Source organism: Nicotiana sylvestris, chromosome 9, assembly GCF_000393655.2.
Source record: "Nicotiana sylvestris chromosome 9, ASM39365v2, whole genome shotgun sequence".
NCBI lineage: Eukaryota > Viridiplantae > Streptophyta > Magnoliopsida > Solanales > Solanaceae > Nicotiana > Nicotiana sylvestris.
This window is the reverse complement of record NC_091065.1, coordinates 26,146,699-26,171,124: the sequence shown is the minus strand read 5'-3', so window position 1 is coordinate 26,171,124 and position 24,426 is coordinate 26,146,699. Positions and strand designations below refer to the sequence as shown.

General features: G+C 40.7%; 1 protein-coding gene across 1 annotated transcript; it reads right to left on the bottom strand.

Annotated features, from left to right (window-relative positions):
- Window positions 1-2,429: 2,429 nt before the first annotated feature.
- Window positions 2,430-21,489, bottom strand: LOC104223697 (alkylated DNA repair protein ALKBH6 homolog). The gene is made up of 7 exons (XM_009775167.2): window positions 21,340-21,489; window positions 21,134-21,194; window positions 20,603-20,641; window positions 4,450-4,562; window positions 3,826-4,072; window positions 2,878-2,924; window positions 2,430-2,773 (listed from the first exon to the last, which is right to left on the bottom strand). The coding sequence occupies exons 1-7, from the start codon at window positions 21,427-21,429 to the stop codon at window positions 2,609-2,611; spliced, it is 762 nt and encodes a 253-aa protein (XP_009773469.1). The 5' UTR covers window positions 21,430-21,489; the 3' UTR covers window positions 2,430-2,608.
- Window positions 21,490-24,426: the final 2,937 nt, after the last annotated feature.

Below are 24,426 nucleotides of genomic sequence, written 5' to 3'. Positions count from 1 at the left end.
TAGCAACTCACCTTCTCAAACTTTCATGGAGATCACTAAGGATTATTTGGTGTAGTTCCATGAAGAAAGAAAAAGATTTCCCAAGCACATGCTGACAGACATAACACGAGCTAACCTTTCTGCTAAAACTTCCTATTCTCATATTTCTACAAATACTATCACTAATGAAAAACCTTCTTACTAGGTTTACCTCCTCATAAACTGAAAACTTGCTCCTGCACCCTATGCAAGCTTAAGTGGAGATGATGATGTCAAAAATTAATTCAGGCTAGTACAGTATGCAAACTGCATTTAGATCTCAAAAGAAATCTGGTCGAATCATATACTTTTAGAAAAAAAATTTCTTTTCACACAGTGAAATACAAGTACAACAGAATAGGAAGCATAATATTTCCGTTAGTCAGGCAACCTAAATTTTCACTTTGTTGGAAAAGATTCATTCCCCTCTTGTAATACCCTCCTCCTCCCCTCTGGGAGAAATTTAAAAATAGCCAGATTTACAAGTGGTCGTTCAAAAATAGCTACAATTTCAAAAGTAATCAAAATTTAGTCACTTTTCATATAAAGATAAATCTGAACGAAAACATTGTTTAAAATTCGAAAAAATACTCCAGCATAATATACTGGAGTTCTAGTATATTATACTGGAACTCCAGTCAGTATAATATACCGGTCCAGCATAATATACTGGAGTTTGGAGCACCAGTGCTCCAGTCTTCAGTATATTATACTGGAGCCAGCAAAGTATACCGGTCCAGGCTGGAAGTTCATACACAGGTGCACCGAACTCCAGTATATTATGCTGGACCGGTCTCTGTTACAGCAAAATAGTGGCTATTTTTTAATGATTTGGCAAACGCTGGCTATTTTTGAATGACCAGTCCGAAAACTGGCTAGACCGTGCTATTTTAAACCTCGGGAGAAATTCAAAAATAGCCAAATTTTATAGGGCAGTGATTAGGCCTGCTATGTTGTATGAGACCGAGTGTTGGCCGGTGAAGATCTCACACATCCAGAGGATGAAAGTTGCAGAGATGAGGATGTTGAGGTGGATGTGCGGGCATACAAGGAAGGATAAGATTAGAAATGAAGATATTCGAGAGAAGGTGGGTGTGGCCCCCATGGAGGACAAGATGCGGGAAGCAAGACTCAGATGGTTCGGGCACATTCAGAGGAGGAACACTGATGCACCGGTGAGAAGGTGTGAACGACTGGCGGTGGTGGGTACGAGGAGAGGTAGAGGGAGACCTAAGAAGTATTGGGGAGAGGTGATCAGGCAGGATATGGCGCGACTTAGGGTTACTGAGGACATGGCCCTAAACAGGGAATTGTGGAGATCGAGCATTAAGGTTGTAGGTTAGGGAAATTGTGATGTCTTTGTTACAGCGCACTAGAGTGAGACTAGCCAGTTAGGAAGTAGTCTTAGGATGCTATTGATCAACTACTGATGATGGGCTTTATCTCCTGTGTATTAATACCTTACATCTTTCTCGTATTTCCTATATCTCTTATATTGTTGTTACTTTGTTTTTTATGGTATTTATGTTATGTTATGGATTTTATGGTACTTTATGTTGTTTTATTATGAGTCTATTGATAGTACTAATATAGTGTCTCTTGTTGCCTCTTTGAGCCGAGGGTCTCCTGAAAACAGTCTCTCTGCCCCTCGGGGTAGAGGTAAGGTCTGCGTACATATTACCCTCCCCAGACCCCACTTGTGGGATTACACTGGGTTGTTGTTGTTGTTGTTGTTGTACAAGTGGTCATTAAAAAATAACCACAGTTTCAAAAGTAATCAAAATTTTAGTCACTTTTCATGTAGAGATAAATATGAACAAAAACACTGTTCAAAATCCGAAAAAATACTCCAGCATAATATACTGGAGTTCCAGTATAATATACCGGTCCAGCATAATATACTGGAGTTTGGAACACCGGTGCTCCAGTCTCCAGTATATTATACTGAAGCCAACAAAGTATACCGGTCCAGCATAATATGCTGGAAGTTTATACACAAGTGCACAGAACTCCAGTATATTATGCTGAACCGATCTCTGTTACAGCAAAATAGTGGCTATTTTTCAATAACTTGACAAACGCTGGCTATTTTTGAATGATCAGTCGAAAACTGGCTAGACTGTGCTATTTAACTAACTCAACCTAGGCATGTTTCGTCAAATTTTAGTTTATCAATTTGGGTAATAACTAAGACCATGTTTCACCTCTGGCAATTCAATAACTGTTTTGCCTGGCTACTGTTCATATGGCACAAATACCACCAAGTCCTCATAATTCTAAAGATAATTAAACCTAAAATTTCCCTATACACCATTAGACAAAGTCCTACAAAATTCTCAAAGGCAACGAAAAAAGTATACCGGCCGCATAAAATACATGGAAATCAACTATGCATAGATGAAGAAAAGGAATGGATAAATCTAACTATGCTACATTTAAATTGTTAAATCATTGAGGTTTTCGTGGTGCAATCTAGCACAAATCAATATAGTAAGATATTACAAAACTGCAGGGTGGTTGTAATTCTCCTAACTCAATGATCTACTCATCTTGGCGTTGCATCTGTTGCTAGTTTTATTTCTGTAAGAAGCTAGAACTTAAAAATATTTTTACAAACCTTTGTTACTACTCGACAGGTCAAAGAAACTCTTGTGTTAGCCCTGTAAATGACAGTATCATCACTATCAAGTGCTTTCGCCGAACCTGATAAGTGCTGAACCACTCCATGATTTTGAGCTTTTGTTACATTTACAGCCTGGAAAAAAAGGGAGCACAATTATACAAAGACGCCGGGTACTCATTTCAAGTAGATACTGAGGATAACCCCCACTACACACTCAGCAATGCTAGTCATCTTACCTTGTTACATCGCTGCACCTCAGAATCTTTTATACCATGCAAGTAGTCTGGACAACAAGAAACAACAAAAATACTAAGTACCAAATATGTGTACATAATTTAGACATCTTTACAAATACCCATAAAGCTTTTGATAATCAGAGGTGAATCGGGGATTTTCGAAAAGTGTGGGGATTTTGAAAAAGCACCAGCCGCCGCCCCCCCCCCCCTCTCTCCCCCCTCTCTTTTTCTTTTTTTGATAACTGTGGTGTCCGGGCCAGATTCCGTGCATCTCGACTAATTCCACAGGATACCTGCCACCTCGCATCAGTAACAGGTATCATCAGGTAACTCTATCCATTAAGTCTTGGACATATGGGAAGAATGTTTTTTGCCTCCGTGGGATTTGAACAGATCTCACGGTTCTCACCCACTTCATTGACCACTAGGCCACACCCTTGGGTGCAATTGGGGCTCTCTTTGTTTCGATGAAAGCCTACTCGCATTCCAGGGGGAACTTTTTTGACTATTTCCCTTCATCAAAGCCGGAAGCAAAGGGCGAAACCTCCACAACTAGCAAATAAAGGGATCAAGGGCTCTTTACTAATATAATGTAGTATGTGACACTTCCTTGAAGAAAGCGTACTCCCATCGGCGTTCTAGTACATAAAGAAGTTAAGGCTAGTGACATCAGCTAAATTGGCCTTTGTGAATAAAAATATAGGGGCTTATTGACAAGTTCTGGTGCAATTGGACAACTAGCATTGGAGGTTTGGCAAATTAAACCATCAGAAGAATAGGCAGGGCAGAATAGAGCCTTTTTGTCACTAGCGATAGAAGTTAAAACTTCAAGGACAATGTTGACACATCTTCAAAGTACTCTGAGAATAGTATCAAAACCTCAGGCAGTATGTCGAATTGTAACCTGAGTGGTTCTGTCGAAACTAACTACCCAACTAGAAAGTTTACCTGAGTACACCAAGTCTTTGAATATCAACAAACTGCGAGGCATCAATACGATAGAAAATGGATGGCAACTATCCAGCTGTTCACCAGAATTCATCACAGCAGGCCCCGGGTCAGAAATTTTGTCGTCAACACCGTTTCCATGTGTACTGCTGCTCAAATTAGGATGTGGAGTGAAATCCATAACCACAGGAGATCCAAGAGAAAGAATTGCCACTACAGGATAATAAGCTGGTCCATCTTGATGCGGCTGCAGAACAGATGCTCTTGTCAGAAAAACTAATTTAATGTTAAGCAAAGCCAAGGAAATTAATCCTGATTCACTAATATAGCTAGTATCTTGTTTTATCAGCTATGAGCCTATGACTTAAATTATCAACAATTTTACAAGAACTAGCAGTTGCAATACAGACCTCCTAACCATAACTAACATGATAAGCACATTGACTTTATATATAGACAGAGTCAAAATGTTTTAAACTTTGTAAGGAAGTAGGTACTACAAAACAAAAGAGAATATAGGAACAGATATTTGAGATAAAAATGGAATGGGGGAAAGGAGGAAGAAAAAGAAGAATAAGCAGCAAATGAAATGAGCGAAGCAGCTTACACGAGTTCAGAACAAACCATTATTCCTTGGTTAGGAAGGTATTCATTGATAAGCACATGATTAATTGATGAAGGAAATAACCCTGATTTCTCATTTATTCTCTCTGTAATTCTAGTTAACCAAGGAGGCACTGAAAACAAGAAAAGAAAAGTGATATAATAGGTTTTGACTAATACGGATAAATGGCTCAAAAAATATATAGATACATATGACATAGATATTTAACTAACTGCATTGGTCCAGTACGAGAAAGATACGTTCAAATTTTCAAATAGGAACAGTTTAAAATATAACTAAGAAGATTCCAGAATATAAATATCTCAACAACAACAGCACCTCTTTGTCAAGATAGTTTGGGAAAGAAATGGGCAAAGATGCGATATTGAACTAATATTTGCATCATTCAGGTTCCTTTTTAATTCTTCATGCATGTCTGTGGGTATTTTCTTGTGGAGGCATGGCATGCTTCATTGTAAACCAAGCAGCAACATCTACAAGGTCAGTGCAGTGTTAAAAAAAGCGTCCGCTTCCTCGTTTTAAGCGAGAAGCGAAACGGAGCGATGGGTTGGTCTCTACCCCAACTAAAAGTGGCTCAGGTACAGAAAAGCGACCGCTTCTCTCTAAAAAGCGAGAAGCGGTGAAGCGGTCGGTAGCGGAAGAAGTGATCGCTTCTTGAATTAAAAGGCCCAAACGAGTCTTTTTCAATTAAAAGACCCAAATCGTTGAGTCTTATGTTTTAGACACTTCTTCAACAGTAAACTAGGGTTCTAAACCAGCCTTTTCTTCCTCAAAAAACCAGCGATTTCTTCCTCACGTGAAGCAACAATTTGTTCAAGCAAACTAGGGTTTTTCTTCTTCTTCAACATTACAACAACAACTTTCAAGTTTCAACAGGTATGTTTTTATTTTCATTCTTCTTCTTCTTCTTCTTCTTCTTTTTCTTTTTCTTTCTAAACGTCCAAAAAGCGCCAAAATGCTGGCGAATTTTTTTCAGAAAAATTCTGCCACGTTTCTGCCCAAATTCTGCCCAGATTCTGCCCAATTGATGCTACTCTTGACAATCTTGTAGAAGAATAGGATGCTCATTTTGTGCTTTAATTGATGCTACTCTTTAGTTTTTTAATTCAAGTATTGAACATTTGCTTACAATTACATGTGTTGTCTATGCCGTATTTATTTTAATTTTTTTTTTAAATTCCGCTTCACTTCAAAAAAGCGGGCGCTTCGCTTCTCGCTTTTCGTGAAATGGGGGTTGTCACTTTTCCTCGCTTCATGCTATTTTTAACACTGGGTCAGTGCTTGACTAGGATGGAATTAACATCTAATCCATTAACAAAAGCTTTCTTGTTTGAGAACATTGTACCAGAAGCTAGAACAAACACTATGCCATATATGAGTAGTCAGTATCCAATATGTGTGATGCCGGATTTTCAGAACCAAGTTCATGCTTCGGGAAGGCTGAAGTAGGTATCTGTAGCACAAAACCTCAGGTTCATTTTCCGTCAAATTACTAGAAAATACACCTAACTTCATATTATAACAAAAAATGGCCAACATATTTAAGTTTTATCCGATCTAGCCTACATTGTACATATTTTGAAAGCACCATCAAAAGCATCATCTAAAAAATCACTGTATTCTTGCAACCACGGCTTCTAAAAGCTATGGAGTTAAATTTAGTTGGTCAAGTTTCCCATTTCGTTTGATGCTACGACAAGAAAAACTTACTGCAAAAACTAAGAATATTTTTGTTTTGCATCCTCGTTGCTTTTGAGATTCTTCACGATTTAGTTTTTTAATTTCTTTTCTATAATATTTGAGTTAAATTTTTTATTTGAGTCTTCATAGATTGTTAGTTGTTTGGATTGGGTGTCGTTCCAATTGATTGAAAACATTAAGAGGAGCTCAAAACTTATGTTTGAAGTGATTTATGGTAGATTTGAGCTAGATTTGTGTTAAATTTCAGAAGAGTCTTAAGGAAGAAAATGAAGTCAGTTTTTGTATAATATTGTATATGGGTGTATAAACACCTCTACACCTATATACATAATATACATTGTCTTGTATAAAAGTGCAATTCTTATTCAAAACCAATATATTACATGACTTCAAATTTTTTAAACAACCTCCTTAGGCTATTTCTAACAAGTCTAAACAATACTCATTCCAAATTTTTCACAAAATCATATTCAAAATTTTATCCCACTTATTTAAACTTGTTCAATAATGGTGAATTACCTTAAAAATCTAGTGTTCACCACCCAAATGGATTTGATTTGTTGAACTAATGTTTGAGTCACACTTACTAATTCGGAGATTGGATTAGAAGCTTAAACTTTAAAAAGAAAATTGAATAGCAATTTCAAGAACTTATTTGGAGTTGGATGTTGAATCTTGGCCTATTATTTTTGGGCTACAGCTTTATAAAATTGTACATTGGCCACATGATTGCAAAATTGGCTACAGATTTATAAAATTGTACATTGGCCACATCATTTTCAACCACTCTTTTAGCAGCTTTACTAGCCATGTTGACGAGAATTTTTCCAACAAGTTGACAACCAGAACTTTTTCGGCAACTCTTCGACGATATTTTCGGTAATTACCCAATGACACTATCAAAAAATATTTACTTTTTAAATTTCAAACAAGTAAACTCAAGCCACAATGAGTTTATGGAGACAGTTAGAATGTTAAATGTTAGTATTAATATGTTTGAAGTTAAGTTCCCAAGTTTGTCATTTGCCTAATCGGACAAATATTATATGTGAATTGTGTTTAACACATATAAACAGGTGTTTCTCATCAAAATATCAAGTAAATCAAATTATATCCCTTCTTCTCTTACTTCCCCACGATCCTGATAAAGAGATCACCAATAAACAAAGCCCTCCAATGTCAAGATTGATTAGAGAGAGCAATCAATTACAGAATAGTTTTGGTTTATGCTTTGTCCAAATATACGCTATATCAATTCTTTGCACACTTGAAGCCCCAAATGCTTAACCATTAAAACCTTATTGGCTGAAAAACAAGCAATGAATTATGCTTTCCTAGTGTGTTGCATGTAACTTATGGAGGAAAGAGATATTAGATGCTTTAAGGGTTTGAAACTTTGAATAAGCATATCCCCAAACTGAAGTTCCAATGCCTTAGACAACTATCTTGTTCCATAGAATATGGTGCAAATAGGGTTGAGGATCTTGTATGGTTCATGGGTTTAGTTAAATTGTAATTGGGTTTCTCTCTCCTCACATTTCTTGATAATTGATGCTCTTAGAAAATCTGGTGTATCCGGATGCAACTCCTTGGTGCCCATCGAAGAAAATCTCTTTTACAAATTAAAATAAAAAAGAACTAGTTGACTGAGTATTGGAGCACAAAAAAAATAATCATGTAGTGCAAATAAAAGTCTTCCCATTCCTCTTATGAAAGAACAATGCAGAGAGAAATGAAAATGGGTTCCATCACTCTACATGTACAAAAAATGCACCAATTCCAACTTATGGACTTGTAGAATATGTGGTGCTCCATCAACTACGATTCACATGGGAAACAGAGGGGAAGGATGAGAAAGTTGGGAAACAGAGGAGGACAAGGAATGCTGTTCAGGGAAATTAGAATTTAGATGATACAAGGAATGCTGTTCAGGGAAATTAGAATTTGGATGATCTCATTTAATAGTAGGAAAGGAAAAGCTGACCCAAAGGGTCATACCAAACTGGGTACAGGGAGTGGAGAGTAGGGTTGGTATATCTTCAGACAAAAAAAAAAATAACTCTAGAGTCAATTACTCGAAGCGTGTCAAGAAGGAAGTGGACAAAAATGAAATGATATCGGCTAGGGGAGAGTAGGAGGGGTGTTGATATAATAAGAGATGAGGAAGTCGGAAACTCTGGCTGTAAAGAAGGGAATTTTTCCATTGCTATGCTGTTTTATAGTGAAGGGATTAGTATGGCGTTGGTTTTATAGGGGTTCATGCAGTAGGAGATGGGTCAATAATAGAATTTTGGGATGAATTCTTTGAGTTTATTTCTATCGTAAGCCTCCTAGGGTGATAAGGGGACTTTAAATAATACAGATTTCTGAAGGAGAGAGTGGGATGTGAGACCTATTCCAGAGATATACGGAATTCACTGAGTTTTAAAACTCTCAGCAACTGGTGTCTATGTTCACTTGGGAGGTGCTAAATCCACATAATCCAAGGCGGATGAACTAAAATCTATATTAGACTCTATACATTTCTCATTTTACAAACTAGGAGAAAATTTCTTAGATATTATTCACGCTTCACTACGCAGACTAGTGTCGATTCATATGCCAATCCTTCTGGATTGTAGCTGATGTAGAAGACCTAAGACACAATTCAAACTTCAAACTTGAAAACATGTGATGCATATGCGGATAATTGCTAAAAGTATAGTACATTAATGGAAGGATGTCTTGTCAAAGGCACTCGGTTTACTTGCATTGCAAAAACATTTAAAAACCTTGAAAATGATCTTAGAACATGGAATATGGATGTGTTAGGACTTAGGAGGGAGGAGATAAACTGAGAGAAATGGATGAGATTGAAGAATTAGAGAGGAAGGACCAACACGGATCTAACCAACAGAGAAAAAAAAGAGGAAAGAAGAAGTGAAGAATAACTAATGACCCGCAGCTATTGCTCAAGAATCCAATCCGAGACAAAAATGTAGAGTACCATGGTTGAAAGAAAAGCATTCCAACACAAAGTTGCTACTCAATTAATAGAATGCGAAGCTTTACAAATGCAATGGAGGTTGTAGGAAGAGTATTTGAGGGGAAGGAGGAGTTAGGAACCAATATAGGGCTTCTACATACAACACTATAAGAACCTAGGTAGGAAAGAGTAGTTGTTAGCAATATTGGAAGGGAGAGGATGAATTAGTTAGAAATGGCGTTCTCACAGTCACAGAATCAAATCTAGGAGGCAATCAAAATCTATTGGGCATAAGCTTTGAGTCACATAGTTTATGCACGGCATTCTACCAGCATTGTTGGAAAATGGTCAAAGATAATATCATGAAGGTAGTTCATACTTTTCATATCACTGGAAATCTGAAAGGAGCCGTAACTTAACTCATCTGTATGGGGCTTCGAGCATTAAGGATGTTAGACCTATTAGTTAAAAATATACTCCCTCCGTCCCAATTTATGTGAAAGGTGTTTTACTGGGCAAGAGGTTTAATAAAGAAGGGGAGACTTTTGAAATTTGTGGTCTAAAATAAACCATTAGTATTTGTGTGGCAATAAATCATCTTATTAAGGATAAAATGAGCATTTTAGAGTTAAATTGTTACTACATAAAGGTGTCATTCTTTTTGGGACTAAATGAAAACGAAAGAGTGTCATATAAAATGGGACGGAGAGAGTATAAAAGATTATTGCAGAGGTACTTTTGTTAGACTTGAGAAGGTACTAGAGGTTACATTCTCTGGCTCCTAAAATCCATTCTTGGAAGGAAAATAAAACAATGCCATCATTCGATACAGATAGTCCGTGGATTCCACAATTAAAGGTAGTGTTTCAATGCTACTGTAAACTTGATCTAAAAAAGCATATAATTAAGTTAATTGGGAGTTCATGATCCTGTAATGGAAACAAGATGATATTCGGAGGTAGGAGAAAGCGAATTATGCATTGTATATCCGCAAGTAAAGCGTGTGGTGTTAATAAAAGGAACTCCAACATGCCTCTTTTAAAGATTCAAGAGGCCTACGAGGCTACGACAAGAGGATTCCTCTAGCTTACATTGTGTGTTCACCGTGAAAATGGTAATAACAATTAAATTTGTTGATGGGACTCTAAAAATACGTGATCTATTTTTATGCTAGTTGTTAGAGCAGTTGATATATGTGAAGATAAAAGATAAAACGCGAGCCGGTAAATAGCTGTGATCAAACCGAGGGGTTAGCTGTCCGGGCCTCGGGCTGACCGATGAAGGACCTTAAGGTCGATGCCTGGGCTGCTAACCCCTCGGTTTGATCACAGCTCTTTTTCGGCTCGCATTTTATCTTTTATCTTCACATATCTAGTATCAACTGCTCTAACAACTAGCATAAAAATAGATCACGTATTTTTAGAGTCTCATCAACAAATTTAATTGTTATTACCATTTTCACGGTAAACAATTTGGCGCCCACCGTGGGACTAAAAATAATAGTGATTATTTTCTTGATGGTTTTGTTACACAACGCAAGTTATCTTTCACGCTTTTTCTTGTCCAAGATCTTCGATGTCAGGTCAAAATGTCTGGCTCGGTAAACAGAGTTGAGAACGACAACCTTAAAAACCACCAAGAAAATGGTGTGGCTGTTCCAATTGTTGGCGCACCACCGCAGAACCCCGATAACGCACCTGGACCGATTGCAGGGGACGCAGATTCGCAAGACGCACAGCAGGTCGACGAAACCTCACACACCGACAGGAGCATACAACATAGCGACCAATAGGAAGCCCAAAAAAACCCGGCCCAGGAAGAACAGGAAGTTAGTCTTCATGTTATTTTTGAAATGTTGCAGGCACAACAGTTGGCTATCGCTCAGTTGCAAAGCCACCCGAAGACTCCCAATACAGTAGCCACGGAAACTACTCCCCCGGCCGAACAGGTACCGGAGAGATCGAGCAACAACGGATCAGCAACCGATCCTGCCATCGTGAAAATGCTGGAGGACCTCACCAAAAGGATCGAGTCAGGCGAGAAAATGATAGCAGCCAACGACAAGAAGGTCGAAACCTATAACTTCAGAGTCGACCAAATCTCGGGCGCACCCCCGGCCCTGAAGGGTGTAGATTCGAAGAAGTTCGTACAACGGCCGTTCCCCGAGGAAGCGGCTCCAAAACCCATTCCAAAGAAGTTCAGAATGTCAGAACTCCCAAAATACAACGGGACCTCAGATCCCAACGAACATGTCACTGCCTATACATGCGCGGTAAAGGGCAATGACATAAAAGACGACGAGATCGAGTCCGTCTTACTGAAGAAGTTCGGAGAAACGCTCTCGAAGGGGGCCATGATGTGGTATCACAACCTAGCTCCCAACTCCATAGATTCATTTGCCATGCTAGCAGATTCCTTCATAAAGGCACACGCCGGTGCTATCAAAGTAGCAACAAGGAAGTCCGACGTATTCAAGATTAAGCAGAGGGAGAATGAAATGCTGCGAGAATTCGTGTCTCGTTTCTAAACGGAACGAATGGAACTGCCCCCGGTCTCCGACGACTACGCAGTACAGGCCTTCACTCAAGGCCTGAATGAACGAAGCTCAATGGCCTCAAGGCAGCTGAAAGAGAATCTGATCGAATATCCCGCCGTAACCTGGTCGGACGTCCACAATCAATACCAATCAAAGATCAGGGTCGAGGATGACCAGCAGGGAGCCCCCTCATGCTCAGTATATCCGAGCAGACTCCTGGCGAAGGAGTCAAAATCGAATAAAGAGAGGTATCAGTCGTACCCCGGTGATAGGAGGAACGCCCCGAGACGCTATCCGCCTTGCAACAATCGATTGGTGAACAGAGGACAGAACCCCCGGGGACCCATCAACAGAGGTGGATTCGACGGGGACACGGGACCAACCGGGGCACCTCGCCAATCAGAATATAACTTCAACGTCGATATATCGGACATCACGTCCACCAACAGCAAAACCAGGGACATCAAATGGCCCAAGCCTATTCAGTCGGATCCTTCCCAGAGGAGTCACAACTTGGTATGTGGGCTTCATAATACGCACAACGATAGGACCCAAGATTGCCACCAGCTCCGAAAGGAAATGGCCAAGCTACTCAGTAAAAGTCGCCGCCGAGAACTTTTGAGCGATCGGGCTCAAGTTCAGCTCCGAGAAAGAAAGGCGGCCAAGAAGAACGAATCAAATGGGCCACGACACGTTATCATGGTATTGGAAGGGCGTCGACACTCCCCGGGAACTTGTGAAGAGGAGGACAAAAATATCCATCGCCGGAGAAAGACGAACCCGGGGATACGTACCAGAAGGTGCCCTCACATTCAGCAGGGAAGCCTCCGAAACCTCGGCCCAACCTCATAACAACGCACTGGTAACCTCTTTCCTCATTCATCCATTTCGAATAAAACGTGTGCTTGTAAATTCAGGTAGCTCGACCAACATTATTGGGTCGAGAGTGATAGAGCAGCTCGGACTGCTAGACCAAATCATGCCCGCCTCTCGAATCCTTGACAGATTCAACACGGTGATCGAAACAACGAAAGGAGAGACCATTATCTCAGCAGGCACGACCGGCGCAGATCGGAATGCCAAATTCCATGACATCAAAGGAGACGCGAGGCATAAACGCCTAATCGGACGGCCGCGGACGCACCGCATGAGAGCAGTACCATCCCCCTTCACCAAATGATGGAATCCCCAGCAAAGGACGAAATTAAAACCGTCTACGGGGAACAGCACGCATCAAGGGAACTGTTCGCTTTACGTAACGTAGCGCCGGCACCAATATCTCCACTCTCGAAAAGGTCAAAGGATAATCAAACTACGTCTTCGGCTAAGCCCGATTAAACACAGCGGAGGACCGTATTGAGTCCTTGCTCCAAACAACAAGGACACATTAGGCCTCGGAACATCGCCTGCAAACCCCACGATAAGGTAAGACCACCTCCTTCTTTCATTATTTTACACTAACCCCTGTGCAAACACCCGGTCGGGGCGGTCGGAAATGCTGACCCAACCTGAAGATCTCAAGGCCTTAGTGGCATCCGTTGTGTTCTTTTCCTTGGCAGGGTTTCACCAGCAAAGTTTTAACGAGGCAGCATACACGTGCCACCTAAGGAGGATCCAACAAGCTTGCAGGGCTTTTTTTGCAATCAACCCCGAACACTAGGAGAACCCCTTTGAGAGGCCATCCGCTCAGAAGAACCCGGGGACGACTAACTAAGTTCCAATAGGAAACAATGTACCGGGCCAAACGGTCAAAAGAGTCGTGTCCGCACAAGTCAGGCTCACGGCAACAAAACAACATGTACTTATGCCAAAACAATCAATGAATATCTTTCGCCAAAGCATCTTGTACTCCAAAGAAAATTCAGCATTTTCACAACAAGGATCCCTCCGCCGAGAACGCTCCGAGATACTCGGAGACTAGCGTCAATAATTCGGCACCCGCATGGCCTTAGGGTTAGAGCTCCATATTCATAGGCCCTCGATGAGGCAACTCCGAGCTCACGGGTAACGGCCTCCGAGCCTAAGCAAACTCGACATTTCGGATACTATCACCAATCGCCATTTGTTAAAAAACCTGGGGCCGTAAGACCCCAAGCGGGCAGACCCGGTCTCAAATAAAAACTCGCACTGAGTATCAACAACTACACCTGTAAGACCTCAACGGCATGGAAAAACTGTAAGACCTCAACAGGCATGAAAAACTGCAAGATCTTAACAGGCATGAACATACCGTAAGACCTCAACAGGAATGAACATACTGTAAGACCTCAATAGGCATGAACATACTGTAAGACCTCAACAGGCATGAACATACTGTAAGACCTCAAGCAAGGCATGAATCACACGTGTACCAAGTGTCAACAAAACTGTAATAACTCAACATGCATGAAAATTTTATAAGGCCTTACTACAGGCATAAACTCAATCCCGAAGTTTAGGCTATATGTCGCATTTGTAAGACTCCCGAAAGGGCATACCTTCGATATAGACGCCTAAACTACTACACTCGGGATCAAAAGTGGCTCCGGCCAAACACAAATGACTACGGTCAATACGGCTACACCAGCCAAATTAGCGCGACTCGGGGACGCCCGACCTTCGCTATAAAATCACAGGCCATTACTTCGAATCTACTTCGAAAAGAACCGGTTAAACAGGCTACCCTCGACAGGCAAACGAGCTTCGACCATGTCAACTCCAAATCACAGGGCTTCGAGCTACTCAGCCTACGAGCTAAACCTTCCGAGGTGCTCGAACATCGCCACAAACGACTTGAAATCGAGGTTCTTCCTGAACCGACGGCGGGTCAGGCAAAATCATTTTAAAAAGTCCTTAACGAGAGGAAAACAAAGCCTACAAATGCCTAAGGGCAAAGCGTAAGAGTCATTGTCGCCAGCCTAATGAGCCTTAGGGCCACACACACTAAACGGTCACAACGACCAAAAGCGTAAGAGCCACTATCGCCAGCTTAAAAATTTGGAAGCTTGAGGGTCAAAGTGAGCTCGAGTCGCAACCCGATTCGGAGACCGGACCTAAAATAGTTAACTATACATGCCCAAGGGCAAAGCGTAAAAGCCATCGTTACCAGCATCATGAGCCTCAAGGCCACGCACATAAAAGGTCACTTCGACCCAAGGCGTAAAAGCCGTTGTCGCCCGCCCATGCAGACACAAAAGCTTGAGGGTCGAATTGTCTCGAGTCGAAGCCCGACTCGGAGACTAAACCCAAAGCAGTTGAGCAAAAGCACAAGAGATCTAACACCAGCTTACACTAAAGGACGCATCGACCGAACACGTAAGAGCCCCCGGGCCTGCCTGATGAGCCCCGGAACCGTATTAACGAATCTAAGGATTCTCACCAACTCCGAAACCAGTCCACCTGGTTAGAGGCGAAGCAGAAAAGGGTACATAAGCAATGAAGCTTCAAGTTCTCTCCTATTTACATACATGAAAAAGTGCATCCTCCATCTACAAACGCGCCCTGGAAACATCACATACAAGATGGCAAAGTCTACGCCCCGCCCCTGAGGGCTACGGCCAATCAACCTCGGCTTCACTCTCCTCAGCACCGGATAGGAGTGACTGAGCGTCACGCTCGTTCGCCCTCGCTCGCGCCAGCTCTTCCGGGAGAACTAAACCCCTGGCGCCGATCTCTTCAAGAACCCTTCTTCGGGATCTGCAATGAACATATTCCTCGATCCTCTCTTCACGATCGAGGACCTTCTTCAACTCGGCTTGAGCATCAGTAGCATCGTTCAAACGAATCGTCATCTCCTGATCGGCCTTAGTCCGGCTCAATGTTGCTTCAGCCCGAGCATCAACGATCTCAGCCCTGACCTTCGAAAACTCGGACTCGAGCTTCGTGATCATATCCACTTGAACTGAAGCGTTGTCACAAGCCAAGCGGAGTTGGGCCTCGAAGGCAGGAACTTTAGCCAAGGCACCCTTCTCCTCTGAAGCTTGAGCCTGCATCTGAGCACTTAGCTCGCCACAATCATTCCTACCTCGGTCGGCTTCACCCCCAAGGCGCTCCAGAGACTCCGTCTTTTTCTGCAACTGGGATAGGCAAAAAGTTAACCCAAAAGGTTAAAAAGCGAAACGAATACCACGAGAAATTACCTGCTCCATCAAATAGCTCTCGTAATTCGAGCTCCGGTACGCCTCATATCGCCAGTGTGTTAACTCAACTTCCTTCTCCTCGCAAAGGAGCCTAAGGGACCTACCCTCATCCAGAGCTTTTCGAAGCCTAGCCCCATGACGGAGCAGCTCAGACCTAAGCCTACCAAAGGCCTGCAGAAGAAAAACTCGATAAGGAAGGGAAGACACGAGATGCGGAAGGCCTGTGCCAAAACTCACCGCAAAGTAAAGCCGGCGGACTTCCTCGAAGGCCGAGCACACTTCTATTAATCCAGCCCCCTCGACCCTGGAAGAACCAACCTCGGTCGAAGCATGATCACTCGGAGGAACCATCTCTCCAGAGCCGGAGAATTCGGGTACAGCAGGCTCGGGCGATGTTTTCTCCTCAAAGACTCGGCCCCGTTTCGTCCTGTTGTGAGCTTCATAGCACTGCAAATGCATATTCCAATTATCATTATCGTCCTTCAGCTCGGAAGCTGGCAACTCCACTCCCTCTCCGGAGGAGCACAGCCTCGCCCTTGGAGACCCTCCAATACCTACGACGGCAAGATTATTACGTGAAAAGGGGGAAAATGTCTTCCCAAATGTACGAAGGACAAGGTAAAAGCAGTGTATGCATGTACCGTGGTATTTAGCTTCTCATCTGCCCCGGGATACAAATCGCCACCTACGCTCGTCACAAGTCGAATGGGTCACTAGCTTCCGGACCCAGCCGGGCAAACCAGGAACTTCGCTTGGCGCCCATGAAATTGCTGCAGAAAAGAAGGAAAGCGATTACTAAACTAGCTTTCACCATGAGCGAATCTGAGAAAGGACGAGACGCTCCACTCACGCGTGTAATTCCATTCCTCGGAGAATGGCATAAGTTCCACAGGGATAACGTCAGTCATCCGAACCCGGACGAATCGACTAATCCACTCTCGATCCCCATCTTTCTCGTCATCAATAACAAAGGGCGTGGACGAACGGCAATAGGCCTCGATGATGAAAGGGCCGGTACAGTCTGACGAGGTGACTGAGCGTGAATTCAATCCCTGTTTTCTCCACAAAGAACCTCATTATCAACACTATTCGCCAAAATGACGGATGTATCTGCGCCAAAGTAACCCAGACACTAAGGTAACGAAGGACTCAATGCCAAAACGGGAGGATAGCTATCTAAAATAATGAGATCTTCCAAGAAGCGGGAGCAACCCCATATATATGTGGGGAAACAGCGACGATTCGCCTACCCGAGTTAGGCCCCAGGAGACCAACGGCTCCGGTACGGGTTCCGAGGTGGTACCCGACCTCGAGGTTTCCTCTCAAGGAGAAAAACAAGCACTTCGAGCTCCGTCTATGAGGGCTCGACCTCAGGAGGTCGCCTAAATATGAGTAACCCCTCCTCAAAGACCTGCCTACAACGCCTTAAAAGGTTATCCGCATTAAGTTCAAAGTAAATCACCGAGTACCCGAAGCCGACTCTCACTCAGAGGCTGCTCTCAAAATTTCAAGGTTCGGTGCTCTATCTCCACGAGGCTCGAGGGTCCCGACGACCCGAGTTTATCGAACCGCTTCAGGCTTGACCCGGGGAACAACGATGAGCTCGGAAAGGAGCCATTTCTATCAACTGGAGACCGGAAAGAATGCTCGCACCCGAGTTGAATATTGACGATCGTCAACAGAGACATATATTCAAAATCCCCGCAAATGCACAAGAATATACAAGAATATGGCAAATATCAAAAGCAGAAGTAAAGAGGATGTCCTTTTATTTCATAAATATTAGCTTACAATGGCCCTCGAGGGGTCCTTACATACAAATTACAAAAGCCCGCAAGGGGTCCTTACACAGAAACAAAGAAACAAAGGGGTATACACTCATAGTGAAAACCTAAGAACCTAGTCCATCCTCGAAGGTTCATCTCCGATATCAGCGTCCCCGAGCGCCGCCTCCTCGAGCTCGCATCCTTGAAGGCAACTCCTTCGATCATCATCTCCTCTAGGTTCCAAGCTCAATCCCGCGGAAAGTCCTCGCCGAGGGAGAAGATGAAGAAGAGGAAAAGGGGGGATGCAGAAGAGGCAGAGAAAAGAGACATAGCCCGCCGAAGCCAAAGGTTGAAGATTCGGCGGGCCCTAGCCTCAATGGCCGATTGTGCCATTTTATCCCTCGGGAAAGAAAAAACCCAAGGGATGAAGTGCCACACCAGGCCAGGGTAGGAGAGTGAGCAGCGGTGTATAGTCCGAATAACTTTCTAAAAAAGGGGAAAGTCGATTCCCCGTCTATTGTCATCTCGAGCCAATCAGGACAGCAGTAACAATCGCAACAACAACGGTAGCGACGGCAAGACGGTATAATCTCGCTCGACAAAGGGAAGCTCGGGCAAAAGGCCATCACCCGGCCGGTGGGAACGCAGCCAAACAACCTTAAGGCCGTGAACTTCAAAGATGGTGATTAACAAAATAGAAAGATGGCGAGAAAGAGGGGGTAAATGAATGAAGAAAGACACTTGGATAGAAAAATGACGCCAGAATGCCCCCATTTATAGGGGGTAATAACACGGCCATTCAATGCCTTTGGAAGACTGACCAGCAGGCGCAATTACTGTGTTCTGGAAGAACTGAATCGACGGCGGTACTGCCACTTTGAAGAACGGGAATCGACAGCGCATTGAGTGGCGTCAAAAAGACAAACCCAAGAAATGTCCCGCTTATCGTGAAAATTCCCGCCATAGATTGCATCATCGATATGACATCATCACGGGGAGCCCGAGGAGTCGGGCATCATAATCGTTTCCCATCGCTTCGTTCTGAGAAACGCAGAGACTATCTGTATATGGCAAAATCAGAGGGCCTAATTTCTTGCTATCGAGTTACTTTAGAAGGACACCTCGAGACCCCGAAGACACGAAGTTGTGACCGAGTTCCCTCCCTCGGAGCTCGTCGAGCTCCGACTTAAAGAGGACATAGATCGAGGCTAGAGTAAAATGGTGAATTCCCAAGGCACACGGCTAAGTCTGACAAAGCCGGCCTACCCAAAGCCTGTATCAAGGCGTCGCGTCTAGCTGTCCCATCTTCATGCCTTTACAATTAATGTATTTTGTATTATGACGGGATTCTCCTCCTATATAAAGGGGATCTTCATCACTTTGTAAAGGGTTGCTGTTGCTCTAACTATTCTACATAAGATCAATAACAACTCTCTCTCGCTTTTCTCTCTAACTTACTCGCTAGAGACTACATCTCTCATTTATTGCTTTCATATTTGTGCTTCATTTATTGCTTGATATCGGCGTAAAGAGCCTCCCTTAATTATATTCTAACTGTTAGTCCCTCCCCAGTTACCCCCGATAGCTCGAGCCCGAGCCCAGGCATCGACCTCGAGGTCTTTCACCGGTCAGCCCGAGGCCCGGACAGCTAACCCCTCGGTTTGATCACAGCTCTTTTCCGACTCGCGTTTTATCTTTTATCTTCACATATCTAGCATCAACTGCTCTAACAACTAGCATAAAAATAGATCACGTATTTTTAGAGTCCTATCAACAAATTTAATTGTTATTACCATTTTCACAGTAAACACTGTGCATCATTGTAGTATAAGCACTTCGATAGATGATAAACAAAGATATGGCAGAAGGAAACTTAACGAGATTCTCAAGCAAAGGGAAGGTAAGACAACGTGCACATGTCCAATCTAACTTTTGTTGATAACACACTAATGTTTTATAATGTGAAGGTGGCTCAATTACAGCATTTGAAGCACCTTTTCCTAGGGTATCAGGCTTGCCTGAAGATCAATTTGAGAAATGTGAGAACATCATGTGGAAGAGGTGGAGAATATTGAGAAACTTGCACATGTTTTCAATTGCAAAGTTGAATCACTTCCAACAACTTACCTTGGTCTACGGTCTACCTCTGGAAGCTACTTATAAGGACGGTGCACTTTGGAATTCAGTGATTAAGAAAATTACAAAAAAACATTATTGGATGGAAGAATAAGTACTTATACAAATATGCAAAGGAGATTGATTAAAAGTACTACAACTAGCCTATTACATGTCTCTCATGCACATATTTGCTCCATACCAGAAAAATTGAAAAAACTAGAAGAAATTTCTTGTCGGATACAAATGACCTAATAAACTGGAAGGTTGCTAGGTTTGGTCCTAAATGCATCAGCTCTAGACCTAAACAATTACAATATATAAGAAAGCTATTGTTCAATCCAAGATCAAACTTCAAATCTGTACGCCCATATCCATCTCTGGATTACTGCAATGCTCTTTGCTTTATCTACTTCTCACACGACTGTTCGTCATCTTCCTTCTTGCAATCCGAATCTATCCTCTCTAGTCTAGTGCTCTCTTTGGTCAAGCCTTTAGAAATTTCAGTTCTCAAGGTTTATTTTTTGATACCTTTTGAGATCAAAAAATTCAATGTAGGATATAAAATGTACAGAAATGTCATGTTGTATCCTGTGCGCTATACATCTCTCAATATTGGAGTTTGATGTGGCCTTAATGCTTCATAGATTATGAAATGTTAAACCTACTGAAAGAATATACTTCAATTATTTGCAAGTCATTTGAAAATTAACTAAACATTTATTGGAGAATCTACGGCTTCAGAATTGTTTAGAGAATTACAGTAAATGGAAGTTAATGAAAGTGGTTAGCGGTTGGCATAATTTCCTTAGTGAATATTTAGTTCTTTAACAGCTTGTTTGATAAGCCGAAAACTGCTAACCCCAAAATTTGAAGTCAGAAACATACATTCACACACTGCATTCAACTGTTAATAGAGAGACAAAGGAAGAGGGTTAAATGAGTACATACAGTCTTGAGCTATAAGGCCTTTTTCATGCACAACTCCTCCTGCAATAGAAATGATTAAATTTATTAAGGGAAAATGTGTATAAATTCATTTTTAAAAAAATGAAAAGAGTTAATTGCACTTTTGGTCCTCCAGTTATTAGTAAATTATGGTTTCGGTTCTTTTAGTATTTCGCTAAGCACATTAAACCTTTAACATACTAAAACGCAGAGTTTTTACCTTTTGGTCCCTTCAGACAGGAAATATGTTATATTTACACTATTACGTTCTAGAACTATATTATCCTCAAATATGGAGTAACAATACTAATTTAACATAACAAATAAATTAAATAGTTTAGCACTTAATAGTTCGTTAAATTTGTGAAGATTCACAACCAGAAGCATTGAAAATACACATATCAATTAATTGAATGTTAAATGTGCTTAACCAGAAATCAAAAGGACAAAAAACAGAATTTGTCGGTATTTGAGGGACTAAAAGCACAAATTTCCCAAATGAAATAACCCCAAGAATATTAAAACGCAGCATACCCCAATTCTGCAATCTCCTGTTTTTCAAAGATTTCCATTTAGAAATTGGCGCACCGTTTATCTAGAAAAACACACACAAAAAAAACAAAGTCTTGTAAATAATGGAAGAAAAGTAGATACACAGTATTTCAAGAATAAATAGAGCAGAAGAAAATGGAAAGGACAAAAAGGATGGACTGAGTAAGTAATAAAGATGGGAATTTTACATTATTCAAGAGCTGGTCGTGTTCAGACTCAGAAATGAAATCTGGAATGTAGAATACATTGGGTACAGACCCAACGGTGAAGTCGTTCATTTTTCTGCTATGGCAAGGACCAACTTGAATTCAGTCCAAGTATCCCCAGTACCCCGAGCCCGATCAATGAACCACTTATTATATTGAACAAAAATGTAACAAGAAATTTATGACGTATGGACAGAGTTTTTTGTTTAGGGTTCGTTTGGTGGATGATTTTGTCATATTGGGATTGTATAGGTGAAAATAGCACAGTCTAGCCACTTTTCGGACTGTTAATTGAAAAATAGTCAGTATTTGTAAAATCATTGAAAAATAGTCACTATTTTGCTGCAACACGAAAAGTTCCAGCATAATAGACCGGAGATTGGTGCGCACCTGTGTATGACTTACAGCATATTATGCTGGAACTCCAATGCACGAAAAATTCCAGCATAATTCCAGTATATTATGTTGGAATATTTTCCGGATTTTGAACAGCATTTTCGTTCAGATTTATCTTTACATGAAAAGTAGTTAAATTTCGATTACTTTTAAAATTGTGACTATTTTTCAATTACCACTTATAAATCTGGCTATTTTTTAACTTCGAATAAAAATACAGTGAATAATTAAATTATAAGGGATTATTATACGAAAAATAAATAATGCATTGATCATTATATGGTGAATGCCCTCAGAACAAAACAAAATTATATGGTGAATAAATAAATAAATAAATAAATAAATAATAAAAGAATGGTTATTGTGAAATTACGTATGGTAAAAGCATCTTTTTTTATATATAGAAAAATTTACTCTTTATGTCAACGGAGGTAACAATGCTATCAAACTTAGTTTATGTTTTTGCTTTTTACCCAGTTAGCCACTTTGTATATAACTTGAAATTCTTTTTTCATTCCTCAACCTAATATTAAAAGCCTACTTCTAATATTCTTTGTTTTTCTTTCTTTTTCTCCTTCATACAAAAAACAAACTTTAATGTGTAATTTATCAATTGTGACTCTATATAATTACGCAAGTATTGTAGCCTCGATTACCCAATTATATTCAAAAATAAAATAAAAAAATACAGAAGAATATGCGTATGTCGTTATAGTAATAACACTAGACACTACCATATTTATATGTTATGGCTATCTTTACACTTATCTTTTCAATTGAAGCAAGCAAAGTTGTAACGACCCGACCTGTCATTTTGAACTTTAATATTTTATTTGGTGTTTTGAGACGTTGAGTAGCTTCATATGATGTATTATAACTTACGTGTATGATCAATTTTGGTTTTCGAGTGGTTCAGGATTGATTTAGAAGAATGTCTCTCGATTTGGGAGCTTTAAGTTGGAAAAATTGACTAAGATTAGACTTTTGGATAAACGTACTTGGAATCGGGTTTTGATGGTTTTGATAGGTTCATATAATGATTTTTGACTAGTATGTATGTTCGAATTTGGTTTTGAAAGTTCCTAGGATGATTTGTCTCTTTTTGTCGAAAGTTGAAAATTTGAAGAACTCATAAGTTTGACCAAGAGTTAACATTGATGTTATTGGACTCCAGTGGGTATTTCGAGAGTTTGAAAAGGTCTATATAGTTGAATTGAAGTTGTATTCAAAGTTTGAAAGTAATCCAAAGTGTGTAACTGTGATTCCGACACTCTTTTGAAGGAATGAAGATTTAACAACTTAAGAGAAATTATATTTAGTTTGAGCATCGATTCTTTGTTGTGAAGTTACCGTTAGGGGTGAGCGTTCAGTACTTTGGTATAGCTTTTAAGAATTTCGGCACGGTATTTCGGTATTCGGTTTATCAATTATGCATACCAAATACCGTACCAAAATAGTTTGGTACGATTCGATATTTTCTTAATTGGTTCGGTACGATTTCAGTATAGTTCAGTATTGTACCAAATCTTTGTGAACAAAGTTGGTGAATTCTAATTCATTAGAAATCACATAACAATATAAGATCAGTACCCAATTAACATAGCAATGGCAGCAACTCTTCCAGTTGGCCTAGCATGTCCTTTAGTATAACCATACAATTGTAACTTAGAGGCCCCGGTCTATTTCTAGCTACATGCCTCTAAATAAAGAATGCATATTCAAATTCTATTGGACAATACAGATGCTATAAAAATGTTTATAGGTGGTGATATGCACTATCTATGCATACAAGAAGTCTATAGCGTCCATCCCACTCTCCACCCAATTCACACAACAGGTCCACCATACCATGCATTAGTTGAGTTAACTCCTTCAATGTAATTATTCCCACATTTCTGCATGTTTCATATGGCCAGGAAACAAGACTCACTACAATCAACTTATGAGATACTAAAGTATAAATTAATATGTGAAGTAGAAGTTAAAAGGACAAACAACATAGCTAATGCAACCAAACAGTCAAGGCCAATTCACAAAGAACAGTGTGATTAAAAAGAAAAGCGAGGAAACTCATTATTGGGCAAGCTTCTTAAGTATTTCAGTTTACCAAAGTATCGAAAGATTGATACCGAAAACCGTACCGAAGTACCAAACTTTTGAAAAAGTGATACCGAATTAGTACTGAATAACCAAAGAACCGATACTGAATTAGCGAATTAATTTGGTCCGGTCCCGTTTTTCAATTTTTTGGATTTTATGCCCGCCTCTAGTTCTCGTGGGTATTTTGATGCTTTGGATAAATTTGGATAATGTATTTGTACTTTTTGGTATGATTGGATGGGGTTCCGAGGGGCTCGTGTGTGTTTTGGATCATTGGTCGAGAGATTAGTTAAGTTAAAGATTTAGAGTTTGACCATGGTTAATATCTGGTCAAGATGACCTCTTTTCACTGTTTTGAGTGCGCAGGCAGATTTGTAGCATATTTTATGATTGAAATGCATATATGGGTTGTGTCCGGGAGGTTCCGAATGGGTTTTAGATGCTAAAATGAATATTTTGTTATAGCTAATTTGTCTGGTGTAAATAATTACTAAAATACCAGTTATGTCCCTGAAATTTTGAGACTTCCTTTAAACCTTCAAAACATCATATCTCCCTCATCTTAAGGCCAAA

What these genes read in the sequence shown, in the direction of transcription:
- LOC104223697 (XM_009775167.2), bottom strand. Translation starts at nt 21,429, where the DNA reads ATGAACGACTTCACCGTTGGGTCTGTACCCAATGTATTCTACATTCCA. An exon ending in AGGCCTTATAGCTCAAGACT is followed by an intron (nt 4,563 to 20,602) that starts GTATGTACTCAT and finishes TCTTGTTTTCAG; the next exon opens with TGCCTCCTTGGTTAACTAGA. An exon ending in TTCCTAACCAAGGAATAATG is followed by an intron (nt 4,073 to 4,449) that starts GTTTGTTCTGAA and finishes TCTGTTCTGCAG; the next exon opens with CCGCATCAAGATGGACCAGC.